Consider the following 20451-nt stretch of genomic DNA (forward strand, 5'->3'; position numbering starts at 1 on the left):
CTGTCAAGACGGCTAGTTACAGTGCCTTCAGAAAGTATTCACACCCTTCGACATTTTCTGCATTTTGTTGTGTTAACAGGGTGGGATTAAAATGGAATGAATTGCCATTTTTTGGTCAACAATCTACATTGAACAAAAATATAAAATGCAACAATTTCAAAGATTTTACTGAGTTACAGTTTATAAGGAAATCAGTCAGTCAATTGAAATAAATTCATTAGGCCATAATCTATGGATTTCACACGACTGGGAACACAGATATGCATCTGTTGGTCAGATACATTACATGACCAGAAGTATGTGGACACCTGCTCATCGAACATCTCATTTCAAAATCATGGGCAGTAATATGGAGTTGGTCCCTCCTTTGCTGCTATAACAGCCTCCACTCTTCAGGGAAGGCTTTCCACTAGATGTTGGAACATGACTGCAGGGACTTGCTTCCATTCATCCACAAGAGCATTAGTGAGGTCGGGCACTGATGTTGGGCAATAGGCCTGGCCCGCAGTCGCTGTTCCAATTCATCCCAAAGATGTTAGATGGGGTTGAGGTCAGGGCACTGTGCAGGCCAGTCAAGTTCTTCCACACGATCTTGAAAAAACATTTCTGTATGGACCTCGCTTTATGCTCGGGGGCATTGTCATGCTGAAACAGGAAAGGGCCTTCCCCACACTGGTGCCACAAAGTTAGAAGCACATAATCATCTAGAATGTCATTGTATGCTGTAGTGTTAGATTTCCCTTTAATAGAACTAAGGGGCCCAGCCCGAACCATGAAAAACAGCCCTAGATTATTATTCCTCCATCAAACTTTACATTTGGCACTATGCATTTGGACAGGTAGCATTCTCCTAGCATCCGCCAAACCCAGATTTGTCCGTCGGACAGCAAGATGGTGAAGCGTGACTCATCACTCCAGAGATCGCGTTTCCACTGCTCTAGAGTCCAATGGCGGCGAGCTTTACACCACTCCAGACGACGCTTGGCATTTTACATGGTGACATTAGGCTTATGGAAACCCATTTCATGAAGCTCCAGATTAACAGTTCTTGTGCTGACGTTGCTTCCAGAGGCAGTTTGGATCTCGGTAATGAGTGTTGTAACCGAGGAAAGACGATTGTTTTTCACTCAGCGGTCCCATTCTGTGAGTTTGTGTGGCCTACCACTTTGCAGCGGAGTCCTTGTTCCTAGACGTTTCCACTTCACAATAACAACACTTACAGTTGACCGGGGCAGCTCTAGCAGGGTAGAAATTTGTCTAACTGACTTTTTGGAAAGGTGGCTTCCTATGACAGTGCTACGTTGAAAGTCAGAGCTCTTCAGTACGGGCAATTCTACTGCCAGTGTTTGTCTATGGAGATTGCATGGCTGTATGCTCGATTTTATACACCTGTCAGTAACTGGTGTGGCTGAAATAGCCAAATCCACTAATTTGAAGGGGTGTCCACATACTTTTGGCCATGTAGTGTATCTTGATTACATAAGCGTTCAACATTTTAGAATCACTTTTAGAAGCGATTGCAGCTGTGAGTCTTTCTGGGTAAGTCTCTAAGAGCTTTGCACAGCTTGATTGTACAATATTTGCACATCATTATCAAGTTGCTTGTTGATCATTGGTAGATAGACATTTTCAAGTTGCGCCATAGATTTTCAAGACAATTTTAGTCAAACCTGTAACTAGGCAACTCAGGAACATTCCATGTCGTCTTGGTAAGCAACTCCAGTGTATATTTGGCCTTGTGTTTTAGGTTATTGTCCTGAGGAAAGGGGAAAGCAGGCAATCAGGTTTTCCTCTAGGATTTCTCCTGTGCTTAGCGATTCCATTTCTTTCTATCCCCCCAAAAAAACCTAGTCCTCCCTAGTTAATTTCTTTGACACAGTTTTTAAAGTTTTACTTTAGTGTGTTGTTGCAAACAGGATGTATGTTTTGGAATATTTTTTATTCTGTATAGGCTTCCTTCTTTTTACTCTGTAATTTAGGTTGGTATTGTCGCGTAACTACAATGTTGTTGATCCATCCTCAGTTGTTTTCCCTCCCATCACAGCATTAAACTAACTCTTTTAAAGTCACCATTGGCCTCATGGTGAAATCCCTAACCAGTTTCCTTTCTCTCTGGCAACTGAGTTAGGAGGGACGCCTGTATCTTTGTAGTGACTGGGTGTATTGATACACCATACAAAGTGTAATTAATAACTTCACCATGCTCAAAGGGATATTCAATGTCTGCTCTTTTCTGTTTTACCCATCTACCAATAGGCACCCTTCTTTGCGAGGCATTGAACCCCCCCCCCCCCCCCCACACACACCTGGTCTTTCTGTATTTAAAATATTTCTGTATTTTAAATTCACTGCTCGACTGAAGGACTTTACAGATAATTGTATGTGTGGGGTACAGAGATGAGGTAGTCATTAAAAAATCATGTTAAAACACTATTATTGCACACAGAGTGAGTTCATGCAAATGATTGACCTGTGAAGTACATTTTTACTCCTTCATTGAGGCTGGCCATAACAAAAGGGCTTGAATACGTATTGACTCAAGACATTCCAGCTTTTCATATTCTATTCATTTGTAAAAATGTATAAAAATACAATTTCACTTTGACATTATGGGGTATTGTGTGTAGGCCAGTGACACTAAATATCAATTTAATTCATTTTAAATTCAGCCTGTAACACAACAAAATGTGGAACAAGTCAAAGGGTGTGAATACTGTCTGAAGGCTCTGTAATGGTTTTATTTAGTTGGACTCGGTCTGAGTAACCCCAGGAATGAACTGTTAGCCCCGCACCCCTGACCAAGTGAGGACGGCGTAAGATGATTCTTTTTTTGGAGGGTTCTACTGGCGCCGGAAGACCTCTGCTTCTGCTCTCCTCCCGCTCGGAGGCTCGACCGTTGGAGATGTTGTGAGAGACTAAGCTCTGAGTGACAGGCCCAATGGACTGTTTGCACTCTTGCGCTTCTCAGTCACGCACAGGTGACCTGGATTCCGGACCGTGAGTGTCATTGGATTGGGGACTAATTACTTTGCTATTTCTTTTATTGGTTTGAAGGGGATCCCCTCTGTATTAAAGGTATTAAACCCTGGTACCAGGTCCTTCCTAAATAAGTGTATATCTGTGATTTGAGTATTGAAACGTTAAATAATAACTGTTGGGTTACACATGATTCCAGTTTGAGCTTTCTATTGAGACTCATTTTATTGCGATTACACCGACATGTCTTCATAATTCTGTATTACTCTTATTCTTTGATTTAGTTAAGGTTAGTCACTACTTTATGGTTAGGCCTACACATACATCTTCACATGCCGCCTACTTATTATTGCCACACACCTAGATACTAGGTCCAAACTGATAGGTACACAGGTTCCTCAGAAGAGGGGGCTACAGAGATTATAGGGATGGAAAGAGACATGGAGATAGCTTTTAGCAGTTGTGCCAATACTCAGTCTACATTAAAGTCTTGATGTTGGCTCACACTCCTGCCCTGTCTAACCTTTGATAGATTTCAGTATGCAGAGATGCAGTTATATGAGGATATCTATCCTCAGTCAGACCCATACCGTCACAGAGCTAAGGGCAATATCACATTAAAATAGCACTCTTAGCATGAAAGATTGACTTTCAAATTCATGATGCGGCCCATTTATCTACCTTGGCTGACCTGATTTAAAGGATTTAAACCATTGAAGCATATTCTCACTAGCTGATACAGGCAGCCTCCCAGATTACCATTCATCCACACACACTGAACAGATTATAAAGGGATCTGGGAAGAACTGGATATGCAGCCCCAGGTTGAGTGTGAACACCAGCTCTCTGTGAACCATTCATTCATATCCGCTCTGAGCTGGAGTGTGACTGGACAGGACAGACAGACAGGACAGGGATGGCTGATACTGTAACTTACCTTGTGCCAGCATGCTGAACTCAAGGAAGAGCGCGATGTGGTAGAGCTCCATGGCCTCCTCAGTGCGGGTGCTAGCTCCTCCCCTGCCCCCGGCCACCAGGACCTGCACCTCCCCCAGGCTCCCGGCCGAGGGGCTCCCCCTCAGCACCAGCCCCAGCTCCACCGCATCCGTGTACATGCAGTGAAGGATGACTCGCACATACTTCCGCGGGATGATGGACTCGTCCAGCACGATGCGTGTGGGTGTCTGCAGCGTGCGCTCCGTCATCTCCTCCCCCGTGCGGATGCGCCGCTGCAGAAGGTTCCGGAAAAAGGGTGAGCGGGCCGAGAGCACGGCCTTGTGGGCCCTCAGGTCCTTGTCTGGGGAACCCAGCCCCCGGCAGCCTCCTGTGGCCACGCCCCCTCCAGCCCCCCCACTGCTGTAGGCCTCCACCAGCTCCGCGTCGGAGGAGAAGCTGAGCAGGGCGTCGTAGTAACACATGTAGTCAAACAGCCCTCTCATGTCTGCCTCCAGGGAGTTGGGGGTGCCGAACTCCTCGCTCAGCTGCACCAGCACGTCCACGTTCTGCAGCCTGGAGTCCTCCACCCCACCCACCCCAAACTCCCCCGTGTACAGGTAATGCAGTAGTGCAGAGAACATGGGCACATCGATACCCGCCGTCTCAATGTCCATAAGGACCTCAGCTCCGTACCCCGGAGAGGAGGACAGTAGGGTCTTGAAGAAGGGGCAGCGGGAAGCCAGCACGGCGCGGTGGGCGGGGAAACAGGTGTCCTGGAAGATGAGGTCCACATCGGTGCAGTACTTGTGCTGGTAAAGGGCAGCCAGGTCACGCTGCAGGCTGGGTGCCTTGGCCCGCGCCAAGCTGGCATGGAAGCTCAGCTCCTTGAGGGAGGCTGTGCCCTCATACTCCTCCACCAGGGCGTTGGCATCACGTACATCCCACCCCGACAGGAGCTCCTTCATCTGGCGGGCATGGTCCGCAGAACGGCTGGACTTACGGCGCTTGATGAACCTCCTCTTGAGGGTGGCCAGGCCCAGGCTCTTCTTCTTCCTGTCATGGGGCTTGTCGTGACCCTGCTCCAGGCTGTACAGCTTGGACTCCCAGCCATAGCCCTGCTGGGAGTATGACGACGTCCCTGCAACACACACAGAACATAACACAGAGGTCAGCTGGTTCAAATGTCCTGGTTATTTTTGAACAGGGAAATAATTTATGAGTAAAATCCTAGCATATGATACATGTATCTTGTTTTCCACAGCTGTTTTTTAAATGCGGTCAATTCCTCTGGCTTGGTAGCATTTAGAGTTTGCCATTTCTAGTCTGAAAGCATGACCCTAGGAAACACAATCTGTCTTTTCTCCTAGCCCTGTCATGTGACCTGTTCAGGCTGTCCAGACATACCACTCTGCTCTAGCTCCCTCACAGCGTGCTTGGCACTCCCTTGATCTAGGGCCTCAGGTCTCTCATTTCACAGATAATTCAACGTTCTGTGTTAAGAAAGGAACAGGCCATCATTATCAAAATGAATCACAAGCATCAATGGGTCTATCTGCTAATTAAAGCTGACTTTGATTAAGGCATGGTTGGAATTAGACGGCAACAGGAAGTAAAACATGGACTACAACGTTGTGTGTAAGTTTGCGGGGGGGGGGGGGGGGGGGGGGCTCTTCCTCTGTAGTCTTTTGCAATGCACTTGTCCACCTATACTTGCGTCACCACTGTCCACTGCCAAATAGAAAAGTCTCTCTGCCCTTCCTTCCCTGAGCATCCATCACTGTGGCCCACATAGTAGTCATTCTAATACTGTGAATCATCCTCTGTCTATGCCGGCACAGCTAAGCTTACAACCAACAAACATTAGAACCGCAAAGAACATCCAGTTATTTTTTTGCAATCTACAGGGCTTTCAACCCAATCAAATTTCCCTGAGCATGGACCTGTCTCTAGAACTACAGACAAGAAACGTGTAACAGGAAAATTACTATAAAAGCCTGGGGTTTTTCGTTAAGCAGACAAAAAAATACACACAAAAAATGAATAAGCAGCCACTCCTAAAAGGCCATCAATAAGGCCCTGCAGTGATATATAATGAATGAGGAATTGATGCTTGGAGTCTGGAATGGGAATTAACAGAGGCAGCGGTGGATAACTGAACAGTTCTCTGCAAGAGCAGTCAGATCAAATACAAGTTGAATAGAATGCAGCTCGAACACTTCCAGCCCAGCAACGCAGACAGATGACATTCATTTCATAAGTCAAGAAAAAATAAATACTTCTGACTGACAGAACTCTTGCAAAAAAATCGTAAGGCTCTCCAGAGAGTAGTGAGGTCTGCACAACGCATCACCGGGGGGCAAACTATCTGCCCTCCAGGACACCCGATGTCACAGAAAGGCCATAAAGATCATCAAGGACAACAACCACCCAAGCCACTGCCTGTTCACCCCGCTATCATCCAGAAGGCGAGGTCAGTACAGGTGCATCAAAGCTGGGACCAAGAGACTGAAAAACAGCTTCTATCTCAAGGCCATCAGACTGTTAAACAGCCACCACTAACATTGAGTGGCTGCTGCCAACATACTGACTCAACTCCAGCCACTTTAATAATGGACAAATTGAGGGAAAAAAATGTATCACTAGCCACTTTAAACAATGCCACTTAATATAATGTTTACATACCCTACATTACTCATCTCATACTGTACTCTATACCATCTACTGCATCTTGCCAATGCCGTTCGGTCATCGCTCATCCATATATTTACATGTACAGATTCTTATTCATTCCTTTACACGTGTGTGTGTATAAGGTAGTTGTTGGGAAATTGTTAGATTACTTGTTAGATATTAGTGCACTGTCGGAACTAGAAGCACAAGCATTGCGCTACACTCACATTAACATCTGCTAAGCATGTGACCAATACAATTTGATTGGATTTGAAATCTGAGCCTAAAATCAGTTGCTGATTGAAATGTTACACTGGAAGTGAAAAGATCAACTCCAACCTCCCTCCCTCCACAATGACCTGTACATTCCTGTATCATGCATCACATTTAAGTAGATCATTTTTCTGTGTTCATATCCTTGCCGCGAAGGTCTGTTGAGGTCACTGATAATCAACGTTTTGAAGAAACTTTACTATAATACCCGTAGTGTATGTAAGAACATTGAGAACCTACCTATGAAGGTCTGCTGTATCTGTGCGTTTCCTCCTATACGAGGGGAGCATGAGTGCGAGTAGCTGGATGCATTGGCACCCATTGTGACTCTTCTTCACTTGTTGTTCTGGGATCTCCCCTCCTGCATCTTCATTCTGCCCGGGTGAAGCACTTCATTCCTCAGCCATCGGCTCCCTCTCTCAGGGCCGGGTCCTCTGGAGCCTCCTCTGACACCCAAGCCCAACCTGCCATGCCTGAGAAGGGGAGATCGAGGGGGGGGGGGGGGGGGGGGGGGGGGGGTCAGCTATGGGGTGATTTGATTGTTTTTGAGTAACTTTGTTACTGAGTAAAGTGCCATGTGAATTAAGCCCCGATGAGACTGTTAATACAACTCAAACAGACCAGTCTTTAATGCATAACCATACATCCTGTCCAGGGGTGAAGGAATCTGTTACTCCAACTGATCTCAACCTCACATTACTAAAAAATTATAATAATACTTTTTCAGACAGAGGATGGACACAGTTTTCTGCCCCTGAATACTTTTTCAGACAGAGGATGGACACAGTTTTCTGCCCCTGAATACTTTTTCAGACAGAGGATGGACACAGTTTTCTGCCCCTGAATACTTTTTCAGACAGAGGATGGACACAGTTTTCTGCCCCTGAATACTTTTTCAGACAGAGGATGGACACAGTTTTCTGCCCCTGAATACTTTTTCAGACAGAGGATGGACACAGTTTTCTGCCCCTGAAATTCCTTTTGAAAATCTAAATCATGAACTTCCTCTTGTATAACACTGCATATATTTGCAATTGCTATACGTGCAGAGGCTATATGAGGAATAAAAACATCAAAATGTTGATATCATTTAATATCTAGATTCTAAACCATCCAAAGCTGCTCAACAGTGGCTTAAGGTTAGCACCACTTGAGACTGTTGCACTCTCTCGGCCTGTTGATTGGCAGGCAATCATAAATGCAATACAGATGTATGGCGATCTTTGTAGGAAACCAGACCCCAGCCCTGTCCAGCCTACCTCTTTTAGACAAAAAGCCCCATACAAACTCCAGCTCAACCACTCTCTCTCTGCAGGCCCAGACCTAGCCCCAGTTCGCTCCTGCACCCAACCTCCATCTCTCGGTTAGCTCCTCCATTGACCCAACCTGGACATAACCCTACTCTGAACTGCGTTGGTCAGCAGTTTCTTTGGTTTGAGCTCTGAAATAGTAAGTTAACTGTCTGCATGTCTTTATGCATGTGAGCAAATACAAGTGACAGCTGTTAGTCATGGTGGTCTGCTATGGTCTACTGTCAAAAGATAACACATACATTTATATTTTAGCAGACACTCTTATCCAGATCATAGCTTAAAGCAAAACAATGTTTGATACAAATCTAAAGATTATATGACCATCAACAAACCCATCCCCCTAACCCCAACAAAGACACGTCCTGACCCTCTGGGAGGCTGGAGGGGAGCTCCAATGCGATGGGAGATCTGCTTTATCTCAGATGGATGTCGTCCCCCCGGCATGCTAATAAATCACCATAGAGCAGCACTATAACCATCCTCCCAGAGGCCCACTGTAAAACCACAAGCTCTTACTCAACACTCACACAATGGGAAACCAAACATTCACAAGAATACACTCAAAACGACTAAACCTGTTTCACATATACTAAGTTATGGTTGATCTTTGTTTCATCTGAAGGATTTTTTTTAGTTAACCTTTATTTAACTAGGCAAGTCAGTTAAGAACAAATTCTTATTTACAATGATGGCCTACCCTGGACGATGCTGGGTCAATTGTGCGCCACCCTATGGGACTCCCAATCACGGCCGGTTGTGATACAGCCTGGAATCAAACCAGGGTCTGTAGTGACGCCTCAAGCACTGAGCTGCAGTGCCTTAGACCGCTGCGCCACTCGAGAGCCCAAATGGTGACGTAACTAAAAATAAGCCAGGCTTCAGGTTGAATATGGATTGGATTTGTGTAGAGAATTTTTATATCTAGGATAGAGGAAAAAACCCAGATGTGCTGTCTTGTTTACAAAAGGTCCTCTGAGGTGCAGTAGAAAGCAGAGCAGCAATGCATCCATCACATCAGCCAAACAACACACTCCCAACTTTACAGCCAGAGTCCAAAACAATCATCTTCAAGAACCACATTTTCCACTAGGATCCTGGAAGCATATCTTAATGTTTGTAAAACAACAATTTCCTTGAGACCTGGACACTCGATGTCTCCTCAGCATCCCAAGTCTAACTCCACTCTCTCACTCTGATGTTGAATAGGCAGAGGAATGATGTGTGGGGGAGGGACACAGATGGGCTGGAGCAGGGTGCTGGGACGGGCCGGAGTTGGGTTTAGGGAGGGGAGTGGCAAGATGAAAGGCAAGGTGAGCTGGGCTATGTGTCACTAATGAGAGGTGACAGGGGAAAGGCCTCACGCCATGGCCCTCCCCATGCCCTCTCTTCCACTCTGTAACTTGCAAACACTCACAACAGTGGACTGGGTCGCTGTATTTAATCTGCCACTTACAATCTAAGAATAAAAGGTTCTGCATAGTACCAAAAAGGGTTATTTTGTTTGTTTCATATATATGACACCCCTTTGTAGGATTCTTTAATCGGGAACCCAGGGGTTCTTCTTCACTGAACCAGAATTAGTTCCGTATAGAACCTTGGATTCCATATAGGATTCTAAATAGAACCTTAAGTATAGAACCCTTTTTTGATCTATCCAGAACCTTTTTTTCTAAGAGTGTACAGAGCATCTCAGCCTCCCACTGCACATTACCATACAAAACACCAGGCGGGAATAGGACCAATCTATTATTCAAATGACAGTCAAGTCATTTTATCAATAATTGATATGGATTTCCTTATCAAAGCGCATAGGAATAGAAAAAAGGAGACAGGCATATCTCTGGGTTCTACTCATATCTTCCTAAAATTCCAGCTCTCCCAAACCCCTCCTGTTCAGCCTTTATCAGATCACCAAAAGTGGCTGTCATCCCACAGAGTCCAGCTCACACGTGCGCACAGCCATGAATTTGTATAAGGGAGACAGTAACAATTGGGATGATTTGACCTACTAAGTACTCTATAGTCAAAGCAGATGCAAAATGCCCATTTGACTTCTGTTTATACAATCCCCCTATAGTCCAGAGTTGCAGATTGGTCTAGTTTTTCAAATGGTTACTGCTCAAATTCATTCTATGATCCAAAAGGCACTGCACATTGACCAATCACAATGCAATTGACACCAAAGATAGACAGTGGATGACTGAAACACCAGCAGCAGAAAAGAGACACACATTCACTTCATGGTAGCATATTTTATCCTCTTTGAAAAGCGTCAACATCTTAGCAAAATTGATGCTATGTTATATGCATTTCCCTGGCATCAATAAAGCACCAAGGCCATAAACTAATAGTAAACTATATCAGTTCAATCATTCACAAGGCAATATATTAGCGCTCCATGCCCCACAGGGAGTTTCTCTTCATTTACTTACAATGAAGATGTAGAAGGCTATTGATTTCTAAAGCATTCTCTATTCATTTGGGTTGCACTACCAGTTTATAGCTCAAACATCCATCCAATCACCATTACCATAAAACAAAGCAGTCCCAAGATCCCATCAAAAAGGTCAGAATGTGTGACTCCCTGACCTGGAAATTGAGGTTTGGGACATCACAATGCTATTCTAATAATAATAATGGTCTTTTACCAAGACACGTCAGCCAATTGTTGAACAGGAGAGTGAAGGGGGAATAACAAGTAGGCTCTCACTGCATCATTTTCATTGTGTGCTTTACTACTGTGCTAACTAATGAGCCGTACTCACAATGTCTGAGACAGCATGTCCCCTCCCCTGCATGTCCCTATATCTGGGGCCTTTGCTACTGTATCAGAGAGGTTTAATAAGCCTTCTAATGAAGGGCTGGGATAGCTTGGGGGGGGTAGGGGTTACTATAGAGCGGGACACAGAGCTTGTTAGTATGATGACCACAGGGTCGGCCGTGAAATTGATGTGTCTTGGCACCTTCTGCTGAGCTTACACCTGACCAAGACATCTTCACCTGAACTGACAAAATGGATCAATCACCATTCAGTCAGTGACAGGACACACTCTTTCACTCATTTTGTGACCATTTCCAGTACATCTTGACATGTGGCTAGTTTCCTCGTCGTTCTGAAACATTGCCATAAAATGTCTGTTTCACTATGTTGGACAGATTTGGGCCAGAGCTCAGCACAGTCTATTCTAAAGAAAGATGTGAGAGCTGACCTGGATTTGATTATTTTCCCTACTTTTTCCTCAGGTTTATGGTCTTTCGTTAGACGTTCTGCTGAGTCGACAGGCCTAAATGTTTTTGCAGCATAAACTCACTAATCAGGAACAGAACTCTATACATTTTACTCTAAAAAGGGCAGTAAGAAACAGCCAGCGATCTGTATTTATGGAGTCTGTGAGTCACTGGGACAGACTTACAGGGCCATGTCACAAACTGCTTAGCTCTGCAGTGCTCTGGTTCATCAGGCCAATCAGGTGAGCAGCGCAGCCGTTCATTCTACTGATTACAGCCTCTGTTAGGACAGCTACCATAAACGCCCAGAACAGACCAGAAAACAGAAGCACACTGGAGTGGTGCGCAGGGTCAGCTGTTTGTTCACCCGCACGCAATTGCTAATAACGCATCCGCACCCACCATATGCGATAAAGTGAAAATCTGAGGCCCACACCCAACCCACTAATATAGGAATTGTGCTATAGGCTAAAGTAAAAGACTGCATAATGATTTTTTGACAGGGGGTGCAGGATTTTGTTTTGCCTGATTTAGATATGTTTCTACATTTTGATAGGCTATTTGTTAGTCAACTTGTCTATAATTAGATACATGTAGCTTCTCTTCTGTCATTATATGTTGCCCTAGAAGACTAAATAAAACCTTCTCAACAGAATCATGTAATAAATTGATAGAATGAACGCTACAATCTGGTTGACGTCGGTAAAGTTCTCCGTCATCTTTCCAGGAAGCAAGTATGTTCAGGTACTGGGAAGGAAATACAATAAAACAAAAACAACAGGAAAGATTTTCTGTACAACTTGTCCAAATGACATCAGCTTGACCGGTTGTCAGGAAAAAGAAAGCTGTGAAAACGACCCAATGTGTTTCTGATAAAATGTCAGTTCGGCTTCAAGAAATATTTTACGTGGTCGAAATACTATCAGCATTTATGGTGATGACAGCACCTCTACAGACCGTATCTAACTGAGCATTGCATTCCCTTAAGATGCAGGAAGAAAGAAATCATATTTCTCCACTGTTCCCACTTCCAAATTATGCCTATATTTGGTGTATAACTGTTATTATTAAGACTATAGCCCTATTTGCCCAGAAGTAGTATTACTAGAAAACGTGATGTATTTATTACCCCAAAATGTCCGTTATTCCAGAGGACAATTCGGATGGGATAAGTTTTCCAAACTGCCCCCTGTAATTGACAGTTATGACAGAAGCCTGGAGTTTTTTTTCTAGGTGTGCAGATATTTCAAGTCCAGGCGGTAACAGGCTACACTGATAACTGAGGTTGGTTCCCAAGTTTCTAAACCAAACCATCTTTGGTATAGTGTCACCATAATATTTCAATTGAGGATGTGTGATCATAAACTAGCACCCTGACAAAACAAATAAACTAAGGACACAAAAAGTGGTCTTCATGTCAAAGCAACTCGTGGAAGCTAGTGAGCCTCTGTTATGCTGTGTGTGCAAATTAATGACCTCATCATTCAACAGTCTACCTTGGCATTACAAACAATGAAGGAACTGGATATCTATGGTAAACAGGCCTGAGCCTGAGTCTTCAGCCAGACTCTCAGGGTGACATTCAACATCTTGGGAAACAAAGCACTGACCTGCTTTTCCCAAATGTGGGTCAGCGTTCAACAGGAACTTTATTTGAGAATAAATCCACTGTTAATAACTTACCACCTTCAGCTCAATCTCTCCAATTCAGATGACTTACTTTGGCTAATTTCCTTGTGACAGAAGATATGTGGACCATGCACTTCAATATTGTGGGATATTTCTCAGGTTATACAATAGTTGTCATTTCTGAGTAACTGTCTACATTTTACTCTGTTGCCCAGAGAAAATAATACATGTCTTTAACTAGAAGGAAGGAAAGCAGGCACCTCAAGGACACAAATCTATGGAAGCAGATAACTAATGGCCTAAGTCATGTTATAATTTATATTGGCTTTAGGCCACAGAGTAATTGAGTAAACATAGTTTTCATTGATATCTAGGCTCTACACATTCATCCTCACATTGCAAGAAGGATGCATGTGCCTTAATAATCCATTTTTTTATATTTTTTTAAATGTCCCAGCTTTCTTATGACAATATAGGGCAAACCAGTCATGGCATCATTCTAATCAGATGCCTGTGTGAGCCATTCTGATTCATCTCAATTACATAGTGGTGGATTTCACACTCCATAGGCTCCTATAACCTAAACATCCTATAGTTATAGGATACAGACAACTAAACATTCTGCTACCTGAGGTATGCCCTAACAGACTAAATTCGAGTTGCCATAGTATAGGTTCTTAAAATGTTGTTGCTATGGCAGTCAAATTCAAGTTTAATACATTGATCTGCCAATGATGGCAACAACAAAAAAAACATTCGAATTTTTGACATTGCTAGAAATGGGGAAACCTCTCATTTCAACGCCGCATCAGTCACTTCAACAGTAGGCTAAAGAGGAAATGTAGCTAGGCTACATTATTGCTATAGCGCGATCCGCCAACAACTAATTGGATAGGCCTACAGTGTCGATACAGTAGCAATAAATAGCAACAAATGTATAACTATTTGTTAAATTAGTTCGTTGAATTTTTTTTTTTTTTACAATTTAACAAATGTTCTTGTTAGCGGAATAGCATATGGATCGGACCTTTCAGGGTAGCTGCATCGTAGCCTACAAATAAGATACCTAACTTAAGCCATAACATGAATGTCGTGGAAAGGCTTTGTTAGTATTGTAAGTCATACCACGGAGCCATTGTTGCCTTGCTGACAGCATTTCGATTATTCCTGCTAAACCCGTCGCATGCCAGCGTCGTATCATGGAATAGCCTACGCTCGACTGAATCGGAAACAATGACTCACAGTAAAAATGGACATTATAGCAAACAAGTTGAGTAATAAAAATAAACATGTCGGTAGCATGTTAGCCATGTTCATAACCCTGTAATTAGCCTACATGTCGGTTTCTACGTCCGCTTTGAGTTGCTCTTTGGAGACTTGACAAGTTCTGTCAAAATAAATATCTGGTCAAAAAGGCATATGGACCTGCGATAGATCGTTGATTGAATAGTTGAAGGTGTCACTGTACCTTGAGCAGACTTAGCTTCTTTCAGAAATTATTCTCCCTTTTAAGTGGATTCCCGAATGAAGTTATGATGATTTCCTTGTAGAATTTTTTTTGTCTTAACCTACGGCACAACTCCCCTTTGTAACACCGATCATTAAGCATAAATCGACGCCAAATACACAGAGAGAATCCTACATGTGCCTTTAGATCCACTTTGCCTCGACTTTTCAGCAAATTGCAAGTCCTTTTTCCGAGAATAGAAACTCAAGACGTGTTCCTTAGCTTGGATTGATTTTCCTTAAAAACACTCATCCTTGCGCGGCGCCTGGTTGGGTGGGTGGTGGTGTGGCCTATCCAGACGCTGTTTGCTGACTGGTTCGAATCTGGAATTGTCAGCTTGCGAGCGCCGTCTAGCTGTATGTGCAAGCAACACAGGCCAATATGATGATAGGCCTCCGCTCCAGTTTTCATGATATACATTTTTTAAAAGTTAATTTCCATACAGAATTTACCCCATTGTTTTGCCCAGAAGGCTCAGACTTTTCTGTTTCCAAACTCCGGCCGGCAACCTAGTCTCACTGGGCCATGGCTCCGGCAGACTTGCACTTGGGGCCAAATCCAGGACACCAGAGTGGCACAGCAGTCTAGGCACTGCTTCGAAAGCCAAGTTAACAAATAGATCACTGACCATTTCGAATCCCACCTTACCTTCCCCGCTGTGCAATCCGGTTTCCGAGCTGGTCACTGGTGCACCTCAGCCAAGCTCAAGGTACTAAACGATATCATAACCGCCATCGATAAAAGACAGTACTGTGCAGCCGTCTTCATCGACCTGGCTAAAGCTTTCGACTCTGTCAATCACTGTATTCTTATCGGCAGACTCGACAGCCTTGGTTTCTCAAATGACTGCCTCGCCTGGTTCACCAACTACTTCTCAGATAGAGTTCAGTGTGTCAAATCGGAGGACCTGTTGTCCGGACCTCCGGCAGTCTCTATGGGGGTGCCACAGGGTTCAATTCTCGGGCTGACTCTTTTCTCTGTATATATCAACGATGTCGCTCTTGCTACGGGTGATTCCCTGATCCACCTCTACGCAGACGACACCATTCTGTATACATCTGGCCCTTCTTTGGACACTGTGTTAACAAACCTCCAAACGAGCTTCAATGCCATACAACTCTCCTTCCGTGGCCTCCAACTGCTCTTAAACGCTAGTAAAACTAAATGCATGCTTTTCAACCGATCGCTGCCCGCACCCGCCCGCCCGACTAGCATCACTTCTCTGGACGGTTCTGACTTAGAATATGTGGACAACTACAAATACCTCGGTGTCTGGCTAGACTGTAAACTCTCCTTCCAGACTCATATTAAACATCTCCAATCCAAAATTAAATCTAGAATCGGCTTCCTATTTCGCAAAACAAAGCCTCCTTCACTCACGCTGCCAAGCATACCCTCGTAAAACTGACTATCCTACCGATCCTCGACTTCGGCAATGTCATTTACAAAATAGCCTCCAACACTAATCAGCAGCAAACGGGATGCAGCCTATCACAGTGCCATCCGTTTTGTCACCAAAGCCCCATATACCACCCACCACTGCGACCATCTCATCGGCTGGCCCTCGCTTCATATTCGTCGCCACACCTACTGGCTCCAGGTCATCTATAAGTCTTTGCTAGGTAAAGCTCCGCCTTATCTCAGCTCACTGGTCACCATAACAACACCCACCCGTAGCACGCGCCTTACCTCCTCACACCATTTGCACATGCTATATATAGACTTATTCTATTGTGTTATTGACTGTTGTTAATTCCATGTGTAACTCTTTGTTCTTATTTGTGCCGCACTGCTTTGTTTTATCTTGACCAGGTCGCAGTTGTAAATGAGAACTTGTCCTCAACTGGCCTACGTGGTTAAATAAAGGTTAAAAATAACTTTAGTTTTCGACCTTCATTTGCATAACACTTGCTAACTGTGAACTTTAACACTTTCTCAAAAAAGCATAGGTTGTTGATTCTGCTCTTCACTAGTCCTCACTGTCAGCCCTAGCTATGGAAACACATTTCCCTAACATAAGGGTGTGTATACACTACTGTTACACTGGTGTTACAGTAAAAAAGCAGCAAAAGTGCAGTTTATTAATATTTTAAAGTCTGTAAGATGTGCAAAGGCTACCATCAAAGAATGCGTCACAAAAATGTTAACAATGGTGCAATGAAGCATCTTATGACGACATCTATACATGCACATTTTTATTTGATTTCTAAGCCAACCCAATCTGTTTTGCTCCATAGATCGTCAGTTTTGTTGCTAAACAACCAACCCACCTAGATGATTTACCGACATGCAGCTGTGGAATGAAGATAGTTTAAAAAGCGATCTATACTCAATCAAGCCTATAATCAATTTTTAAAAAATAGGCTATATACCTAATCAATTAGGCTATTTTCTGGTGTGTTTGGTCTTATGTGTATTATTAGGCTACAAAAGAAGTAGGCTAGATTGATAGTTGATTGCACTGTCGGTTAGACCAGAGTTTCCCAAAGTCAATCCTGGGGCCACTCTGGGTGCATGTTTCGGTTATTGCCCTTGCACTATACACCTGATTCAAATAACCAAAGCTGGTTGATGAGTTGGTTATTTGAATCAGTAGTGTAGTGCTAGGGCAAAAACCAAACTGTGCATCCAGGGGGCCCCCAGGCTTGACTTTGGGAAACCCTGGGCTAGGCTGTGGTCTTTGGTGTGGCGTTCAGTCATCATTGAAGTACCAATGTCCTCCAACGGAGGGCGATATGTTATATAAAATGCATTCAAACCATTGGCATAGATTGTGGTGGAATTTCTTTTGTAAATATGATTTTTTTCCCCCTGATTACTTTAATTCGCTTGTTATCATAGTAGCCTATGTGATTATTCAAATATTACATATTTACAATGATTCTCATGTGGTTGGTACAGGCCATAAGTTCCTAAATCTTGTAGGCCTATTTCTCTTTTGCACTTTTCTATTTACACTAGCATCCTATAAACATTTGCTGAATGACAATATTAATGTGCATTGAGAGTAATCCACTCTGGTCAAATCTGTTGTCATGGATGTCACGTCTTTCAGTTGGACCTCACAAACTGTAGCATATGCCCTGAGAATAGAGCTCTCTAACTGGAGTGCATCACACTAGACCTTTAGATAAGTATGTTCACAGTAACCAGACAGTAACCATATTTACTCTTTCTAAGTCTTAGATAAGGAATAACTGTTTCAGCAATACCCATAACCCCCTGCTTCCTAGTGACTTATGCCACGACATCGCTTGCTGTTACTTTTGTTGTGTGGTTGGTTATTTGAATGTTTGGTGCTGACCTTATGTCACGCACTGACCATAGAAAGCTTTTCATTCTCTATGTTGGTTAGGTCGGGGTGTGACTAGGGTGGGTCATCTAGGTGATTTATATTTCTATGTTGGCCTGGTATGGTTCCCAATCAGAGGCAGCTGTTTATCGTTGTCTCTGATTGGGGATCATATTAGACAGCCATTTCTCCGTTGTGTTTTGTGGGATCTTGTTTTTGTGTAGCTGCCTGTGAGCAGCCCAGAATGTCACGTTTGGTTTTTCTTCTGTTTTGTTTGGTGAGTTTATTAATGATTAAACATGTGGAATTCTACGCACGCTGCGCCTTGGTCCAATCATTATAACGATTGTGACACCTTATTGCCTCCCATGTAATCTGATAATACATTACTTGTGATTAAATATTAAATGTGATATGGCTGATTCTACACCAGATAAATATTAACGTAAAATTCATCATCTGTGAATAAACCTTTGTCATAGTGGGCTACAGTCAGTGTCACTGGTCTTATTTTCTCAAGGTGTCACACAAGTAGGATTAATTTTGTGTTGAAACATTTCCATATAATTTTTCTATATCATTTGATTGCAATTAAACCCAATCATATAAAGCCCAATCATACCAGTCCTCAATACATTTGGCCAGCCTCTATGATTGCATGTATACTAAGTTTTTTGACAATGGTGTGTTTTGGAGTCTGGACCCTGTTGTAGTGACTCCTCCCTTTGGATGATAATGATGGGAAGGCTTGATGAAAGCCCAGTGTCTCTATCTCAGAGGATGTGCTGCTGGGAAGTTTTCCAGTGTTACTGAGATAGGGCCTGCTGTCCAGAAGCTGTGAACCTGACGTTAGCCACATAGGATTAAGTAGAATGATGTTTGCTCTTTTTAGGGGACCCACAGGGTTCCTTGTACGGACAAAGGCGGTTCTGCAGGACCACATATCAAATATCTACAGCAAGCCACCCAAGGACAAGATTGGGCCTGGGGTAGGAACCAACACTCCTCATCTCTCTGTCCTTATTAACCTATTTCTTGCAACCAGAAAAATATTGTTTTGGAAGTGTCCCATTTGGTAATTGTTTCGTTTTGTCCATATTACCAATTTCGTTATCATTTTTGCATTCTTTATTCTGTTGCCTGCAAATGTTTGAAAGTCTATGTTATCTTATATTACCATTCAATGTCAGAATTGAATGGTCAAGCTGGTCCATGCAAAGCTCATAGGAATTGAACTAAAACAAAGCTATTTCTGACGAATTGCGGCCCACTGAACAATCATCAGACAAGAAACTACAACAAAGTTACAGTCTGAGGCAGCCATATCTTTAACACGTTACTTTACATTCTCTAATGTGGTGAATTCAAGCGAATGGGGGGTTTTCCAGCTAAAAGAGAAAGATGGTTTATTAATAAATGTATTTGTATTTATTTAAGTTAGTAGTGCCAAGCTTTCCCCTCGGAAAAGAGATCTGATGACAGAGTTGTGAGACAGAACCTAGTGTTGGTGCAGCCGTCCACTCAACTTTCCTCAGGGTTTTTAACTGATCATTTATGGGTGTAGCTATGAAGCCCAACAGTGCCAGGGGAGGATGTTGTGGAGGCAGGGGGATGGAGACTGTGCGAGGGAGACCATGATGTAATATAATCACAGCAAAGGATCATGACCCTCTGGGGGGCAGGTCAATTGGTCGGCCCAGCTGTAAGCCTACAGCACGAAGGAGAGAGAGGGCTTGATAAACAGGGAGAGACAGAAAGTTGGGTTTTACACAAATGCATAAAAAGCTGACCCAGGTAATTACAGTGTTATTACATGACCAAGGAGTTCATTCAGCTGTTGCCTGTTGGCCTTTTGATTGTTTTATATTCTAAATGTGTATGTGGTCTCTTTGTTTCCCTCACAGCAATCTCTCTTCACAATGTCAGTGTTTGCATTCGCTCTCCTGGCTCCAGCTGGATGGATCATGCACCGTATACCAGTTTACCGCCAAAGACCCCCTCCAGAACCCTGACTGGGCTACACCACCATGCATAGTATGACATCAGTGAAACATCAGCGAAAGATAAACATTGCCTAAATGTATCTTGTCTTAATAATGTATAAAATTAATAAATATATAAACAGATGAATGAAACCACAATAATTTACCAGGTGAATGGTATAATGTTTCATATTTTCAAATTGTTTTTTTTTCTAAAGAGGTGGGATCATGACATGTAGTATTTCAGTTTATGGCACTGTAAATGCATTATGGATTCGTCCCTTAAATTAGCACTGCTTCTATTTGTAATCATACATCTGCAGTAAGTGCCATCCTATCTGACTCAGATCAATAAAGACAAAGTTGGCACACTGTTGTATTGTTGTTTGTCTTTATTGCAGACATGAAATATTGTTTCAGCAGGCTGGCCCACGGCCAACTATGTTTTCGGCTTCAGAATTCCAATCTATATGTGACTTCCGTTGAATGCGTGATTGTCTTCTAGTGGACAAGAAGTACCAGGAACCAGTGCGTCAGCCCAGGCTCCAGAGACAGGATGTTGTTACTTTATCAGCTGGAGATGGGAATACTTTAGTCTGGGTTCTTGGCACACACCGAGATCCGTTGAGAAGGCTAGTTAAGCTC

The 20451-nt window shown here is 43.4% G+C and overlaps 1 protein-coding gene and 1 long non-coding RNA gene across 2 annotated transcripts in view; one reads left to right on the forward strand and one right to left on the reverse strand.

Annotated features, from left to right (window-relative positions):
* The window catches only part of LOC109894464 (BTB/POZ domain-containing protein 7-like), a 28925-nt gene extending 14052 nt beyond the window's left edge, over window positions 1-14873 (reverse strand). The window contains exons 1-3 of the mRNA XM_031828935.1: window positions 14494-14873; window positions 7096-7328; window positions 3914-5050 (exon numbers count right to left, since the gene is read on the reverse strand). Of these exons, the coding sequence (XP_031684795.1) occupies window positions 3914-5050; window positions 7096-7177 (1219 nt within the window). The 5' untranslated portion in view covers window positions 7178-7328; window positions 14494-14873. The remainder of the gene's footprint in view (window positions 1-3913; window positions 5051-7095; window positions 7329-14493) is intronic.
* Window positions 14874-18583: 3710 nt separating this feature from the next.
* Window positions 18584-20180, forward strand: LOC109893929 (uncharacterized). The gene is made up of 2 exons (XR_002255808.2): window positions 18584-18813; window positions 19729-20180. It is a non-coding gene; the product is annotated as an uncharacterized LOC109893929 (long non-coding RNA).
* The last annotated feature ends 271 nt before the right edge of the window (window positions 20181-20451 follow it).

Source organism: Oncorhynchus kisutch, linkage group LG7 (assembly GCF_002021735.2).
Source record: "Oncorhynchus kisutch isolate 150728-3 linkage group LG7, Okis_V2, whole genome shotgun sequence".
NCBI lineage: Eukaryota > Metazoa > Chordata > Actinopteri > Salmoniformes > Salmonidae > Oncorhynchus > Oncorhynchus kisutch.